General features: G+C 51.6%; 1 protein-coding gene across 2 annotated transcripts in view; it reads right to left on the reverse strand.

The window, feature by feature from the left end:
* Nucleotides 1-340: 340 nt before the first annotated feature.
* The window catches only part of IQGAP1 (IQ motif containing GTPase activating protein 1), a 75,444-nt gene continuing 58,296 nt past the window's right edge, over nt 341-17,488 (reverse strand). For both annotated transcript variants that reach the window (XM_037149125.2, XM_037149124.2), the window contains exons 27-38: nt 16,083-16,223; nt 15,909-15,993; nt 14,604-14,836; nt 13,888-14,020; nt 12,795-12,897; nt 11,939-12,074; nt 11,454-11,541; nt 9,357-9,569; nt 8,566-8,732; nt 6,633-6,755; nt 4,448-4,556; nt 341-2,562 (exon numbers count right to left, since the gene is read on the reverse strand). In XM_037149125.2, the coding sequence (XP_037005020.1) occupies nt 2,449-2,562; nt 4,448-4,556; nt 6,633-6,755; nt 8,566-8,732; nt 9,357-9,569; nt 11,454-11,541; nt 11,939-12,074; nt 12,795-12,897; nt 13,888-14,020; nt 14,604-14,836; nt 15,909-15,993; nt 16,083-16,223 (1,645 nt within the window). In that variant the 3' untranslated portion in view covers nt 341-2,448. The remainder of the gene's footprint in view (nt 2,563-4,447; nt 4,557-6,632; nt 6,756-8,565; nt 8,733-9,356; nt 9,570-11,453; nt 11,542-11,938; nt 12,075-12,794; nt 12,898-13,887; nt 14,021-14,603; nt 14,837-15,908; nt 15,994-16,082; nt 16,224-17,488) is intronic.

Consider the following 17,488-nt stretch of genomic DNA (forward strand, 5'->3'; position numbering starts at 1 on the left):
AGCTGAGTTGTGTTTGCTCCTTTAAAGGACTATAAAGGGCCCTGGCTATTGTAGCTCAGTGGGTAGAGCACGCAGGCCTGAGAACCAAAGGATCACGGTTTGATTCCCAGTCAGGGCACAAGCCTGGGTCGCAGGCCAGTTGCCAGCCGGGGATGCACAAGAGGCAACCATACATTGATGTTTCTCTCCTTCTCTCCTTTGCTTCCCCTCTAAAGATAAAGAAATAAAATCTTTAAAAGACAAAGACTGTAAAGGGTTGTTTTCAATGATCAAGTCTCACTCGAATCAACACTGTTTAGCAGGAACTGTGAACAATGAAACTGAGAAAAATAAACACAAACACGGACAAAGGATCTTTTATTTCATACAGAGAGATACAAAGGCAATTGCGTGCTGCAACAATCTGATGGGCAGTCCAAACTCTTGGAAGGAGTAAATTCATGGTCAATGTCGTGATGGCTGGTGGAGGAGGAGGTCAAAGGAGGGGAGACCAGACAGCGAATGCTATAGCTAATAAATAAAAATAATGCCTACACGCTTGCCACGCACTTGGGTTCCTCCGGGTTTTCTCAGTGGCACGAAAACCGTAATTCCATATAGAGTCACCATCCAAATTCTTGCAGCGCCTTTTGTGCTATTTTGCATTAAAAGTTGTAACAAGGGAACTACAAAGGCCACGCAGAATTGCAAAGACATATCATATTCAAGGTGTTGTAAACCTGGCTCGGTGTCTGTCATGGACGCGCCCTTTGGGGCCAGACCAGCCTGGGAAGAGCATCCTCTTTGAATGTAAACAGACTGACGCTTTGGTTGGTCCAGCTCGCCGCCTCACCCCCGCGCCTGCCTGCGGGCTGCCGGGGGCGCGTAAGGACTCATGCAATGTACATCCGCACCCTCGGCCCCGACCGAGGTCCGTGGTGGCAGCCTATCGTGAAAACCACGTCTCCAGTCCTTACGACTGTAAGAGGGACACGTCACATAATTTGTTATTAACAAAACGGTTTATTGGCTTTAAATATACATTGGTAAAATTTTAATTGTTAGTTTACTTTGAGCAGTTTTATGTCTTGTGATAATAGAACACTGAACCGAAACATCAGAGACAATGGAGGCTCAGTAGCATGATTTAATACATTTTCCTGGATAAACAAATTTTTAAAAAAAGTATCTGACTTTTTATCTAAGAATAAAAACGTCTTAAAAATTTAATGTTTAGAATTGAATTGTTTGTTACTACACCCAGAAAACTGGAGTTCACAAAATAAAAGCAGAGTGTGGGCAGTGAAAGAAAAGAGAAAGAAATGGGAAAATACAGATTTGAGTATCAAGTGTAACATCTGTTGGCTGAGTTTTTTTTTAATTTTTTTCAGTATATTTAAGAGGATTATTTCTCTGCAACTCTGCAGATAAATCCTAGTGTTTTAGCTATAAGAAAGTATTAAGATTTCAGATATACAGATAAGCCAATTTTAAAAACCTTTTCTTACAGTATTGTAAAGACTTTGAAGCATTATATAAATCTTTAAAATTCCTATCACCCACACTTTAAGAAATAAATCTACACTTTAATAAGGCACTCTTAAGATACCAGCTTTGAAAAAATTACATCCTACGCTAGGCTAACCCATTCCTTTGCCACACGACAGAGGGGAACGGTTCCCTGAACCCAGTCGGCCCCTGTGCACCAACGCCAGCAGGCGGGTGCCCTGGACAGCCTCGGTTTACCTAAATAGCTGAATTTTATCAGCGGGACCCTCCCATCCACTGACTCCCACCCACAGAATTTTCAGAAGCTAATGCTGAAGCCGAAGAACAGCATTCCCCTTTTCTGGAACACGGAAAGCTTCCTTCAGACACACAACAGTGGCTTCCATGAGCTCCCGCCCATAAAGGGAAACAGAGGGAGGAGGACCAGTAACCCCCTCATCCTCCAGTTTCACTGATGAGGCAAAAATATAAAGGGACTTCGCTTTTAAATGGCAACCTAACAGGGAGAGGTAACCTGGCCTTTTTATTGTGTCCTTTATATGTGTGTGTTATCGTTGCTGACAGCTTCCCCTTCAAATCAACAAGACCTCCCATCCCACCATCACTACCACTGATTAAAACAAGCACTGCAGCTTACTGTACAGTAACGCAGCCTCTAAGATCAAAACAACACAGAGATTTTAGTCGCATTCCCATTCTTTCCCAAGTGGGAGGAGAAAACAACGGAACAAGAAGAGTCACACTAAGCCTAAAAAACAACTTCACTATCAAAGAAAAAAAGGGGGGGGGGGCTCTGAATGTCCAGCCAGAGACGAGGGAGCCAGAAAGGTGAACCTGGGAGTGTGTCGGGGCGGGGCCCCGGGGGGCGGGGCCTTGGCTGCCAGCAGGTGAAGAGGGGCCCCAGGAAGGGGGCATGAGGCGCTTCTTCCTTCACCCTCCTGTGCGGGCGGCAAAGGGTCGTTACTTCCCGTAGAACTTCTTGTTGAGAAGGAAGATCAGGAGGTTGACGTTGACTTTAGCTCTGTCAAATAACTTCATGACAGCAACCCCTTCGTACTGCAGCTGCAGCAGGTCCTGTTCGGGAAAACATGTTGACAGGTAATCAGGTCCGTGGGACAAGAGAAGAAAGGACAGATGCAGAGGGAGGGAATGAGGTGCTCCTCGTGGGCCTGGGGGGACTCGGGCTGAGAGGGAAGCTCCCAGCACGGAGCCGCCGCAGCACCGCCGCCCTGTGAGCGCCAGTCTAGCGCACATTGTCAACTGAGTTTTCCGGTTCGCTTGGAGTTAAGTCATGTGGCTCATATCAAAATATACAAAACATGCAAAGAGAAAGCAGCATGCTCAGTCGTCACACACAACCACATTTCTGTTTCACAAGTACGTGTCTCTAGTTTGTCTACGTGATGGCTCGGGCTGGAGAAGGAGAGGGCGCTTCTATCCCTGATGAAATCCACAGTCACTGAAAACAAGACACAGCCAGTGGGGTGGGCTCAACAACACCGACCAGGGGCTTGATTTTTGTTTCACAAGAAAAAGCTTTTATATTCTGAAGGCAAGGGAAAAAGAGAGAGCGGAATGTTTATTAGGTGTCTGCCATGCGCTTGACACCATGTGAGCACACACTATACAGTATCTTTGTAAGTCTGACAAAAATCCCGACAGGCAATTATCTCGAGTTTAAAGATGAGGCCCAGGGACAATGAACGATGTGACCCACAGTTCCAAGCTGGGGCTGACTCCGGACCTGCCTGCATGGCCACTGCTTTCCCCACCACCCTCCGCTGTCCAGCCGCGCTTGGGAAACCTGCATGGCCTCTGCCCTCAACTTCTGAAGAGCAGTGACGAGTGAGCAAGAGTCAACAGAGTTGAAAGGCCCCAGAAGTTCGACCAGTTCCTCTTTCAAGGAAAACACCCAGCAGCTCCATGAAGACCAGGCCCCGGCCGCATCACCTGCATCTCGTACTTGCAGTTGTTCCCCTTTTCATGAGTTTGTACCCAGAGGAACACACCACCTGAGGTGGACTGGTCAGCCTAGAAGAATTTGGGGAAACTGGGGAATAACGGGATCTTTTTTTGTGTAAGGATTTGACTTAGCTGTGGCATCACAAAACCGTCTCACATTTGTTCTGCTAACATGTTCCGAGGGCCTGCGAATCGCTGAGGAGGAAGCCAGACAACAGTGGGTCCCCTGCACGGTGCTACGGCTTGGGGGGCAAGGAGGAGACGCACCACGGCTCAGCTGGCCCCAGGCTCTAGGGGTGGTAGCACAGTAAACGAGGGAAGGAGAGGCAGGAGGGGAGGGACGGCTCCTGGCTGGAGGACCACAGGCTGTGCAAAGCGCAAGTGCGGGCAGGCAGCCCCGCAGGGCAAGCAGCAGGAGGGACGGTCGGAACCGACTCTGAAGGCTCCGTGCACGGCTGCTCGTCACCCGGGACCCCTCCCGGTGCCCTGACACGTTTCAGTGGGTAACATTCAGAGATACTGCAGAACAAAAATTAGGGTGATCACATTGTGCAACGACTCACTGCAGCATCCACCCGAATCTACAGTGGGATTCAGTTTACAAAGATGCAGTGTATGCACACCTGTCGGAAATGGTCCTTCTGAGCACCTACACCGAATCAAGACTCAAAAAGAGGATGTCAAGCTGCTGAGCAGGCTTGTAATTTCGTACCGTCAAGACCTGTACTGCAGCCTTTTGTTCAAGTCCAAGGCGGCACTAAGCAGGAGCTCCGGGTCACTGCTCTCGGGAGGTTCCTGCATCTCGGCGCGTCCAGACCAGACCAGGCGCCCAGACACCGAGCACACCCCTTTCTCCACAGTGGGGCGCCCCGCCCCCCACTCACTTCACAGGGACAGCTCTCCCCAGGTGGGTCTCCTTCCTGGCTGTTCTCCCACCTGGACCAGAGCACGTCCACCCCAGACACAGAGCTTTCGGTTCCACCTGACGCCGACCCACCTGATAATGCAACATAAACGTCTCCATCTGAACGCCCATGAATTTGGCTTTCACTTCAAAGTCTCCAACTTCTTCTGTTGGATTGATTTCAAAGATAACGTTTTTAAACCTGTTGAAACAGGACATCATCAGGGTGTGATTTTTTTTTCATGGTCTCACATAAAAGTATTCTGTGAAGGCAAAAAGGAGATGAACAGCACCCCGCCCCACCCCCACCCGCACCCCCGGGCGCCCGCTGTCTCTGGCAGAGGGACCCTGAGGAACCCGATGCCGTCAGAGGGCCTCTCCCGGCTCCGTGCGGCCGCCGCCGAACCCCGGGGACGAGGAGAATCAAGAGCAAACTGGGCTGGAAGGAGAGGGCGGCAAGGGTGGGTGTCAGAACGCACACACGCACGCACCTGTGAAGACCGGAAGAAGTGAGTCAATCAACAGAAGGGGGTCGGGACAAAAAGGACCGGGAAGAGGTTTTCTGGAAAGAGCGGTGCTACAGCTGTGAATGCACTGAGCGCCACCACAGATACGTCCCGGGACTGAAAATGCCTAAGGTATCATCCACCCGCAACAGGTTACGCGGCCAGAGATCGTGTGGCCCTGGAAGCAGGTGGGAAAGTGCTGCTCTCCAGGTGACCAAAGCACGTCACTCCAGATTTCCAGAACTCGCCCACGCAGCAACCTGATCTGTTCTGAACTGAGCTGAGAACTGTGCAAGATGCAGCAGGGGCTCTGAGCAGCTCAGTCGGGAACCTGTGCACTGACGGCGTGCACCCCACTCAGCGGGAGGTCCTCACTCGGTGTTCCTTAAAGACGGCTATTTTAGGTAATAAATAATTCTACTTTAACTGGCTTCATTTGTTATTCGGTTTCTAAGTCCACAGCAGCAAATTAAAAAGAAGTGAGGGAGGCAAATAATGATAGGCACTTGAATAGCAGTAGAAAACAATGACAAAATAAGAGATAATAAATGTTAAGAAATTAATTTGGAAAATGCATTAAGTGCTCAATCAAAGAAAAAACCCCAAAGACCATGATCCCCGACTGAAACAATGGCCAGAGAAAACACAGATAATGAACTGCATCTCACACACACAGACCAACCAGAATTCAAGGAAATGCAAAATTAGCCCTGGCTGGTGTAGCTCAGTGGATTGAGCACGGGCCTGTGAACCAGAAGATCGTGGTTTGATTCCCAGTCAGGGCACATGCCTTGGCTGCAGGCCAGTTCCCAGTAGGGGACACACGAGAGGCAACCATACATTGATATTTCTCTCCCTCTCTCCTTCCCTTCCCCTCTAAAGATAAATAAATAAAATCTTTAAAAAAATGCAAAATTAAAAAATGAGATACCTTTTAAAAATGTTGAACTTAAAAACAACAAAACTTATTACTCAATGATGGAAAGAAAGCAGTGAGCTAGGCAGGCACTATCGCACACACTTTGGACACTGCTGGAAATATTTTGGCAATACACAAAAGTTTTTTTAAATTTCTGACTGATGTGGAAAACAGTAAGGCGGTTCCTCAAAAAATCAAAAACAGAACTATCTAAGGACCTAGCATTGCTGCTCCTGGGTGTTCACCCAGAAGAACTGAAAGCAGGACCTCAAAGAGGTATTTGCACGTCGTCTGTGTTCACCGCAGCAGCATCCACAGCAGCCGAGAAGTGGCGGGAACCGAAGTGCCCAGCAGTGGGTGAGGGAGTAACAGAAGGTTTGCCCATCGAACGGAGCAGAGTTCTGCCTTGGAAGGGAAGGAAGTGCGCCCCATGTTACAGTAGCGATGACCTGTGGACACCGTGCTATGTGACACAGCCAGTCAGAACAGCGGCTGCCAGGGGCTGAGAAAGGGGGACGTGTGTGGTCGGATGTGTGCAGAGCTCCAGTTCTGTAAGATGCCTTTGTTCGAAGGAGAAGAAACGGCAGAAATGAATTCCTGCTGTGAAGGGGGAAATTAACACGGGATCTGCATAGCAGGGGTGCAAATGAGGAAAAGAAAAGTACTTCCTGTGGAGAACAGACCCCGCACTCCGACTGCCAGGTCAAACTCTGCACATAAATAGGTATAAATAGATAGAAAACTAGAAAAATGATCATTCAGCCAAGAGAAAGGCAGTAACAGAAAGATGTGATAAAGGCAGAATTTTAAAAAAAATCAATGTACAAAACAAAGCCAAAAAGCAAATACTCACTGATTCACTTGTAGTTCCTCAATTTCCAGAAGGACTCCTTTTTCATGCAGTCTTGCAGCTGTATATTTCAGAGAAATCTTTTTGCTTTTCTTTCCTTTCATTTCCCTCGGCTTCTTGGAGACCCTGTAAAAATGATGTCATGTCACTTTCCATAAATAACAATCTCCCTCAATTCTGTTGGCAACTTGAAGATATGAGGTCAGAAAATGAACTTCCCACACACAAGGGTAACACACCAATGCTAAAATGGCAAATTAGTGTTAGGATTTGTCTCGGCAACTTTGTTGCAAACCAGGGGAAGATCACTAAACCGATTTTCTCTTTAAAATACAGTTGAGAACACCTCATGAATTTGACAGTGTGTGAATCTTTCCACGCCCCTCACAGAGCCGAAGCCCCTACCAGGAAGCGTGGGGGCCATGACCCCAGCCTGGGGTCTCTGCTGAACCCCGGGGAGTCACTGCAAGTCCCTTGGCTGTGCTGGGGCAGGGGTGGGGGGGGGATAGAAACATCACAGATAAATACTTTTTGAGAGCTTAAGCCAGCATAGCAATTACAGTGGAATGGGAGCAAGGAAAAAGAAACGGATGTTAGGAGCAGCTGGGACAATTGAGGCAAGAAGTGACAATAAAAGTAAGCAAAGGAATAACAGCGATAAATGGAAACCAGGGACTTGGGGCCCTAGGGTTGGGGATGGGTCTCAAGAAACAGGGCAGAAATGCTGGTAGGACTGCAAAAGGGAGTCGTCCCTATGGCAGGCAACTGAGATATCCGTCCCAGTTACAACTGTACAAAACTTCTGACCCAGCAATCCTACTTCTGGAAATTTATCTTTAAAAATATGTCCACATTGGGAAAATGACATATGTACAAGGGGCTATTCATTGCAGAATTTTTTTTTATAATAAATAACAGGAAATAACAGAAATGCCCCTCAATGGAGAGCTCATTGAATCAGTTGTTCTGTCCACCTACACCACGGAATACTACGCGGGCATTAAAAGGAAGCAACGGCCTGGCTCTGTCTCCGCAGGTCTAGAAGCAGAGATGACTCCAAGGCAATGCACCCACTTGGGGCCCAGATCTTGGTTTCTGAATACCAGTCTTCATTACAGGGAATCAGGAATGTTTGGAAAGATCCAATTCCAAGCCTGGGGCAGCAGGGGGAGCAGCAAAGTACGAGTTGAGCAGGAAGCATCTTGGTACTATAAAGTCAGGAAGTCCTTAGGAATAATGAGGACGTGCTGAAGGGACACAGGAGCGAGCCCTGCAAGCCGGGTGCAATGGGCCTGATTTCTGAGAGAGAGAGAGAGAGAGAGAGCGAGCGGATTCTGTGGCAAAATGTTAGAAACAGGTGAATTTGGGCAAAGGGTATGTGGGTGTTTATTGTTCTATTCATTAAACTTTTCTGAGGTTGAAAATTCTTAAAATGGAAAGTCAGGAGCACAGACCAAACTAACCTACCAGGAGAACCCACACGTGTCCCCCCACCTCCCTGGGTGTTCAGTCTCCCTCCCTACAAACCAGGCAGACTGATTGATGATTTTCAGCCTGTGCCAGACTTTCCTCAGCAGCCAGGGAAGTCAGGGTCTGTCCTTGCCTGTTTAATTCTCCTTACGTGACTTTGAGGCATGGCCAGGTTCTGGGACCACTAGACCATCTCCATCACGACTGTTTAATTTCTAGGACCAGGACGGTATTTCGGAATAAGGAATGCTTAGCAAGAAGCCCCTGTGAGATCCCCAACTCAGCGCTCACTTGCATCGTGCAGCAACAAGTGGGACCGGGAATGTGCACAAACGGTCAGAAGCAAAACGAAGAGCTAATGCAACACGGAGGTCCAGTGTGTTTTGAGGCAGAATTCCCCATGTCGCCCCTACTGCACCACCCCTCCCCCCCACCACAACATGGCTCCTTTAAAAGCAATACTCACTTGCCCTTGCTGGCCAGGTTGTCCAGGCAGGTTTTGATGTAGCTTTTATAGTAATCCACCTGCTCTCCATAGAAAGTGGCCTTGGAGTTCAGGGCAGCGTAGGTCTGCTGCAGCTTCACCAGCTCGGCCTTCCTCCTCTGCCGGTATCTCCGCTGATTCCGAATATCCTGGGGCACAATGATTAAAGTGAGGAACACAAGGACAGATGTCGTGTGCTTCCTGAACCATTAACATGAGGGCCCAACAGTGCCTCACTCTGCCATGCGCGACCACCATTCTTGGCAGGCAGGAGGAACTCCTGTTCAATCACTAACAAAGAAATTCAGATCTATTTTCCACCCCGTCTATATTTTCTACAGGTAGGGAACTGTATTCCTTTTGTAAACATCCTTCCACATTCTTAGAATTTACTTGCAAAGCTGGTCTAACTCTTAAACATGTTGTCAGAAGAGGCAGAAAATGATAAGGATTTGAGGATCAACTAATGTGCATTTGTATTACATAAAAATCATGAAAAAGACCTGGGAAATTCCAGAGACCAAAGACAAATTAAATCGAGACACAGGAAGTTCTAGTTCTGTCTTCCTGCTATTTAATTTAGGCTTCGAAATAAGTTATCAAGGGCTGGGCAAGTCCTCATGTTAGAAGAATCAGACACGAGTCTTCAGAGGAAAGGACACTAATTTGCCAGTGAACTGAAGGCATGTGGTCCTCTGAGCAGTTACTCTCTCTCTACAAGCCTCTGAGAGCTGTGAGCACGGCCAGGCCACCAGCGCCCCCCAGTGTTGTACCCTGGCAATGTCGTTGATCAGCTCCTGGTATCTGTTCTTCGGGTTCACGGTCCCAAGCTCCGTCAGCTTCTTCAAGCCCGACTGGATCTTTTCCTTCTTCTCCTGCAGAGTGAGGTTGCTGTCTTCCTTCACAAACTTTGACTTTTTCATCTTGTCGGGAGTTTTGGCGTCACGGATAGCACGTCTCTGCATGGCCCTCTGATGCTCCGTTTCCTACACGGAAGAGAAAGAAGTTCCTGGTAAGTCCGGGACCCCGCCCCAAAGCCGGAACTCACGCTGCAGTCCGCACCTGAACTGACACAGCTCTCAAACCGCATTCTGGGAGCAAAGGGAAATAACTCCCCCCTGCTGTTCGATTCACCCCGCACGTTCTCCTTGATCTCTGTGCCAGGGGCTTCTGCACCTGCCACTCTCGTCACCAATGACCACCCTCACTCCCAAAGCAGGGTGTCTTCTCAGGGTCGCCTTGCTCACCCCTGCGTTTTCCTCTTGCCCTGAGCATGGGTTTGGTACCTGCGACTGGCCTCTGGCCAGTTTTCTGTAACGCTCCCTCTCAATACTTCACAGATCACCTGTGCCGAGTGATCCCACACCTTTGCCACCAAGACCCCAGGGCCACATTCAGAGCTGTGTGCGCTGGGCTGCTCCAGCTGCAGTGGCCGTGACCCCTCCCGCGCAGGGGCACTTCCCTGTCCTAGGCTGCCTGTGCTCCCCCTAGTGTCAGGGCAACTCTGCACCACAGGAGGCGGAGAGTGTGAACTCTGGAGCCAGACAACCGGCTCGCAGTCTGGTGCTGCTGCTACAAGCAGGTGACCTGGGGCAGCTTAGCCACCTCGCAGGGTCTCAGCCTCGTCACTGTAAAATGAGGATGAGGGCACTCGCCTCGCAGGGAAGGTGCGAGGATTCAATGGAAGAACATGGCTGACAGCACCAAACCAGCACCAAGTTCTCGGGAAAGACGCCGCTCCCGCAGTTTTAACTTCCTCGTAGGTTAAATACTTCGCAGTTATTGCTTATGTCTCTTTTCCTCTTTTCTTGCCCCTCCTACACATCTATCTTAGTAATCAATCACAGCTTCTAAAAGCAGAGAATTCATTTAAAACCATGGTTTTTAAACAGTCCTCTGTGTATCCTGAAGGGTCGCCCACAGAAGTCAGAGCCCCAGAACAGGGGGCTCCGGTGCCCCGGTCCTGCTGCTGTTGGAGCAGCTCCTGCTCCGCCCGCCTTATGCGTATGGCTTCCGACTCAACTGTCGCTTCGTGGAAAGGATCCCTGCGTTCAAAACCTGAGAACAAATCACGGGACCCACTCTTCTCATTTCACGAGAACGTGAAGCAGGGGTCTCGACCACGGAGGGGCTCACCCACGTCTCACGGCTGTGCCACCTCCCCACCCAGCCGCTCCGACGGCACCACCGAATCGATCAGCGTGAAACGATCCCCCGGGTCACAAAGGCTCTTCAGCCCTGACCTCTCCAGCGCCAAGCGTGTGCCCGGGGCCGAGGTTCCGCATGATCTGTTGTCAGTGTGAGCCACCCACCTCCACCCAGGCCTCCGCTCTAGAGACACGGCCGGGGCCCGTCGCCCGCCCCTCCTCCGTGCCCTGCCTGCAGGCCCCGCCGGCGCCACGGCCCACCCATCCTTTCTAAGTGGGGTTCAAGCCCCACTTCTTCCTGCTGCTTCGCCCCTCACTGGCCTCTTTTTTGAAACTTTGGCATTTTTACAGCCAAATACTACAGTTAAACTTTAAAGGCTTCCTAATTGTTTCTGGCGTATGTATCACATTTCCCCAACCAGATCAGGAATTTGTTGAGTTGAGGAGCCACATCCTGTACTTTTATTCTATCTACCAAAGCACTTAAGAGTTATAACCACATAAAATTCAATAAATCACCGGGCAGACACACGGATTCTGCCGCAGGTTAAATTAAAGCACACACACACACTGTGTGTAAGCGCCACTCAACAAGCCTGAACCACCGCTGTCCCCGGGTCTGATCCCAGGTTACCTGTGTGTCACCTGTGTCCCCCCCACCGCCCCGCACCACAGGAGCGTCTCTGCACCTCGTTACGGTGCATGTCACCCCCCACCTCTTACCTGTTCACTGCTGGCTGGCGTCTCTAGGATTTCGGTCAAGGTCTCTCCTGGCTGGAACCGGATGACATCCACAATTAAACGTTTTGTGCTGAAAGGAAACGAAGGAAACATTTAACTATTTATCACCGGGCGCTCTTCTTCCTCCCGATGGACGTCAGCAGCAGCAGCACAAACGCCACTCCCCAGCGGCCCCGCGGGGCGGCCGCCAGCGCCAGGCACCCCAGGCCCAGACTCCCCGCTGCAACTACACGAGAGCAGGCTGCCAGGGCCAGGGTTCCCCAGATGCCAGTTTCGCTTCAGCATCTCACTGGCAAAAAGGCAGATCGCTCCTGTGGTACATGTTACACATGGGGTGACCACCATTACGACAGGCTTACCGGGCCCAGGTGACCGTTCGTTTCAGGAATGAACAAGCAGACTCGTTCGCCAAGGCCGAGGGCTTGTTGGTGTGCACTTTCTCTAGCCTTCCCACCTTCAGTACTCACTTCAGTAAGATGGTCCGGGCGTCCATTTCTGCGTTCTCATCTCCAGGCACGTCGAACTTGTTGGTCAGCGTGAGAGACACTTCCGTCTTGGCCAGTGCCTCCTTATTTGGGTCATTTAAATTGCCAGCGCCCTCTCCTAAAGTTTTGGGAGGGTAGAGAGAGTGAGAGTAATGAAGGCAAGAGACAGGGAGAGGAGATACAAACACAAGAGGTGACATAAGTCTAAGGAGATACTCAAATAAGCCGATGTGCGCACCGTGGCAAGGGTACCGCTTACTGAGCGACAGAGGAAAATATGTGCCAAACGATAAAGGTGAAGAATCCATCACAAAATAATTTCATAAATGTTCGGTGATCATTTCAACACCGCATTATAATTCTCTCTCTGTGCATTTCCTTTATAGGGCTTACAATTTCTAATTAAATGATCACATGTATATACACATTTACAATGACCTCTCCCCCTGGCTGGTGTGGCTCAGTGGACTGAGTGCTGGTCTGTGAACCAAAAGGTCTCTGGTTTGATTCCCGGTCAGGGCACATGCCTGGGATGTGGGCCAGGTCCCCAGTTGGGGATGTGTGAGAGGCAACCAACCGATGCACCTCCCGCACATTGATGTTTCCCTCTCTCTTTCTTCCTCCCCCTTCTCTAAAACTAACTAAATTAAATCTTTAAAAGAAAACACAACGATCTCCCCCACTAGACATCGGTTCCTCACGGGCAGGGCCACACGGACTTTCTTCCCAGGTAACATCCAAGCTCGGTCGTGCAGACACAGAGAAGCGCCCGTGACAACCCTCCTCTGTCCCAGGCCTCTCCTCCTCCTCCTGGGCGGGCAGGCCGCACGGTACCTACCTATCAGGGACTCGATGGTGGGCACCTCGCCGAGGTCATCCAGCAGCTCGTGGATCGGGTCGTTGTGCTCCGGGGCGATGGCATCCTGGTGATCCAACAGGAGCTGCACCGACACCGAGGGGTGAGTTCCCTCTGCACGCTCGGCCCGTCAGCCCCGTCCGCACCCACACCGCCACACGGCACAGGAGGAGGGCGGAGAACGGCACTCCAGCATCCAAAGCACCGACGAGCCGGGCTCGGCAAACCCACCCGCACCAGCAGCACAGACAGAGCCCCCCCCCCCGCCTCTGTTGCATGGCTTACACATGTGGACAGAAAATAATGGTGCTCTCGGGGCACAAGGGATCTAGTGTACCCCATGGGAGAAAGAACAAGGAAGCCCACAGACTTCCACATCCAAAGCCATACACGCGCCCTACGACCATCCACAGCTCACAGCTGTGCTTTCCCTCCCACTCCCAGCATAAAGCACCCCCAGTCCAGAAGGCTGGGCGCCTGTCGGTGCTGCTGCGATCCCGGAGGCACGCTGAGCAGAGCCCCTCCGATGCCACAACCCCGAGGGACAGCCTCGGAAGTGAGGACACCTGACGTTTCATTTACATTGTGTATGCCTTCTCACTTCCCGTTCTGTATGTCACCAAAAGGGGAAAGGACTGAATTGCAAAGTATTTGGGAAAAAGGGAATACCCAAGGGAAAAGACCTCTAAGGCAACGCAGAGGAAAAAGCTGATCCTCTATTCAGGGGAGGAAAACACCCCGGGGAAAGAGTGGTAAAAGCTCCGTCGGGGCCCCAGGGCAGGGCTCCCCATGGAGGTTCTGGCGTCCAGCGTGGGGACTCTGGCCCCACCAGGAGGCCTGTGTGGGGCTCAACAACTTCATTTTTAACAACCAGCCCAGAAGACTCTGCTGCAGGTGGCCTGGGTCACTCTGAGGAACTCGGGCACGTTGTTAAGAACGCCGAGCAGCAGGCAGATGCGAAGGCAGTAAGATCAAAGGAAGGTGAGTAATCCGGCTTCCGGAGATAGAAGGTGCAGGCAGAGAAGGCAGTTCAGGGCAGAGCCCTGACTTTAAGTAATTAAAGGCAAAGACTGACCGTGTGGGTGTTGATGATTTCACCGATGGAAATGTAGATCACGGGCTTGGTGAGGGTCACGAGATCCGAGTACTCGTCCACGTTGAATTTGTCCTGCAGCTCTGGGACATCGCAAGCAGTTTGGAAAAACCGCCTGGAGAGAAAAACACAAGAGCCACGGCCCAACGTGTGAGAGAAGCTGGCGAGCAGACATCCTACAACCCACTGCAGCCACGAGTTCAAGCAGAAGCCAGTGCAGACATTTGACTCCAAAGAAAAGTGCTGTGTGTTTGCCGTGCTGGAGGCCGCAGGGCCGCTGGCTCAGGGATCCTCTCCCCAGCCCCGCCCCCAGCCCATGTTAGCCCCGCCCACAGGAACCTGCCCACCAACTCTGGAGAGTTGACAAGGAGCACACACTCTGTCTCCACCGAGGTGCTGGGAACCCACAACCGCATGTTTAATGCAGAGGTTACTGAGAGCGCTCTCCGACTCTGCCCTGGTCACAGAGAGACGTGCGCTGAGGCAGAGCCACTGTCTGCACGTGTGGTGCTGTCTCTCCCACAGGGACACACTTCTCCTCGGCGCCTCCCAGAAGTGCTGAGCACGGTGAACACAGACCCTGAGACACGGCAGCCGGGGAGAGCAAGGTGTGGCTCAAAGTCCTGACTTTGCCCTCAGTGACAAAAACACGCCTGCGGGGCCCTTCCACCCCCCCCCCCCGACACCAATCCCCTTACCTGAATTTCTGGTAGGACTGGGAAAGGTACTCGTTAATGATGCTTAAGTGAGCATTATCTCCCAGAAACATCTTATTGGAAGCGGCATGTTGGAGCATCTTGGCAATGGAGCCCAGATTCCGGCGCTGGTCTGTGGTGAGCTGCCCCCCTGCCGACAGGTCGATGATGTCAAAGGCATCAGGGGCGACAATGGCTGGATTCATGTAGCGATAGTAAAGCAAGTTGCCAATAATCTGGGAGACGAGAAAGAAAGATGGGTGTTAAAAGCCACCCCACCAAGGAAGCCGCAGATGATTCCGCAATAGCCAAGAAAACCAAAAGATGCAGCCCTGTGCGTAAAACCACGAACGCCACCCACACAGGCACACGTGCAGGCATGCGCACACGCGGCCGCTCAAGGCTTGCACCCAAGCGGCCGGACGCCCCCTGTTTGGATGCAGAGAGGAAGAAAACGGGAATGGAACTGAAAACCACTGCAGCGAGAGCAGACTCAGAAGGCAAAACCAGGACTCGGAGTCTGGTCCTGAGCACATTTAGGGCATCCTCTGCTCACACACTGCGGCAGCAGATGCGCCTGTCACCCCGGGCACAGTTCGCTTCCCTGTGGGCGGGCTTTCATTCCAGGAAGCTAACAAATACAGTTAAAATAAACCCTCAGACATGACCTAATTAGCATACGCTGTCCAACCCCCAGGATCCTCATGCTGCACACGCCCGAGGTAGCCAAGGTCATGCGTCTGAAATTAAAGTCACTCAACACACGCTCTTCCACAGAAGAATTCAAGGGCAGTCACAGCATCCTCCCGAGAGTATCATTCAAAAAAAATTAATTCACCTGAACAGAAAGTCTAGAATCGAGGCCTCACTGTAGAAAAGCACAGAACTAGGAGAGAGAAGAAAAAAGCGTTCAGATTAAGAGGGGGAAAAAAAAAGAAAGAAAGAAAGAAGCATAGCTAAGCTGAGACAGTTAATAGCAACAGCCTCAGCAGAAACTGTCGGGCTTGCTCCCATTCACCTGGCCACCAGCAGAGGGAGCAACTGTCCAGCACAAAGACACGACTCAGAAATTTATCTCAAGACAGGAAAAACAACATGAAGACATGTTGGATATTGGCCATTCAAACTCTACAGAAACTCAGGGGGGTGTCATTTACGATTTACAGTGGCTTTCAAAATCTGACCACCAATGGTGAGCTACTGCCAGCATCTACGCTTAGGCACCACGGAAAGGTCTGTGGTCAGGCCCAGGTCTGTACCTTTCCCTCCGAGTTCCACCGGAAGGCAAGGCTGCACCGGGAGGCTTACCTTCAGCAGCTCGTCCTCACCGGCATCGGGGAACTTCTCGTGCAGCGAGTCCTTCAGCACTTTGGCGATGAAGCGCATCCCGTAGCTGTGAGACGGACAGACCCGTGAGAAGGGCCGGGGAGCGGGAGGGCAGGGACTCGGGGCTCTGAGCAGGGTCACAACGGGCGCACTCACGGGATTTTGTCCACAGAGCTGATGATGGCCGAGAGGAACTTGTCGGTCACGGCCCGCATGTTCCTGATGGAGTTGTCCAGCCGCGTCTTGACCTCCTCGTGGGCCAGAGCCTGCTCAGGAGTCACGTCATATGGGAGTTTGCTGGGGAAGCAGAAAAGACCCTCATTAAAGTCAGACCCAAAGCCGGGGACTGCCTGAGGCAGGACCCTGACCCTGTCTTTCACAAACAGAAAGACCCGGAGAGGTCAGGCAACTTGTCACATTCCCTGGGCTGGTGAACCGTGGAGCAGCGCCTGACCTCAGGTTTTCAACTGTGAATTGTGTGCCTTGAATTACGTGCCAGGCACCATGACGGACACTTGGGATTAAAGGTAAGAGACAGGACTGCTTCCTGAGTCTCCTACTATCTGGCAGGAGAGACAGACAGACAGACATTTATTTAAAATATTTGGTGGCATAAGTAGGAGGTTGGCCACAGGAGCTGTGGGGCTGCAGAAGGGGCTTTGCCTTAGACTGGGAACCGAGGGAGGCTTCCAGAAGGGAGGGACACTTGAACTGAGGAACGAGGACGGAGGGCCTTCTGGGAAAGACCAAACGCAAAGAGAGCAAGGCGTAGAAATGAGGGTGGGAAAGGAAGCAGGCCCCCGTGCGGGGCGCCAAGCGGTGGGGACCGTCCTAGATGCCGGGCGGGCAGAACCGAGAAAATACAGCAGATACGACACCCGGGGCAGACTGCTCCGGCTCCCCAGGAGGACGCGCCAAAGAACCGTCAGTGAGGCAGGAGGCAGGAGACCAGCGCCTCAGCCGGATCAAGCAGCGGTGAGGGTGTGAGCAAGCTCGCAGGGGTGGGGGCCAGGGAGACGGAGTGGAGAGACAGTAAGGTGACCCAATCGTTGGACCTGGTGGCCCTGTGGGTGCAGAGGAGGGAGGCAACAGTTATAGGAACTGAAGCCAGACGAGCGGACACAACACTCAGAGACGGGGCACCGAGCGAGAAGAAACTGGCGGGAAAACAGCAGACGTGCTAGAACTCTGGCCTAGGCTACACCAGCAAGGGGCGGAGAGGGCGGAAAGCCAAACGTCAAAGATGGGGTCAGGGTCTAGGACTTTTAGTGAGGCCAGAAGGCAGTGATGACGATCGCGGATGATCTAGGGGGCCTCATTGTGACCACGGTGTCCCAGTAAGAGGGAGCAGATGCAGGCGTGGCACACATGGGAGAGGAGACAGGGTGTCTGGGTGACCTCAGGGGCAGAGACTAAACTGACTCAGCCACCAGTCCACCCGTGCCAACAACCACCAGAAGCTGGAGAGGCAAGGATCAAATTTCCCACTGAGCCTCTAGAGGGAGCCCAGAGGCTTGTGGCCCTCGGTCAGAGGAGCAACAGGACATGGATGCAAGAGACAG

This window comes from Artibeus jamaicensis, unplaced genomic scaffold, assembly GCF_021234435.1.
Source record: "Artibeus jamaicensis isolate MK-2021 breed Jamaican fruit bat unplaced genomic scaffold, CSHL_Jam_final scaffold_612, whole genome shotgun sequence".
NCBI classification, from domain to species: domain Eukaryota; kingdom Metazoa; phylum Chordata; class Mammalia; order Chiroptera; family Phyllostomidae; genus Artibeus; species Artibeus jamaicensis.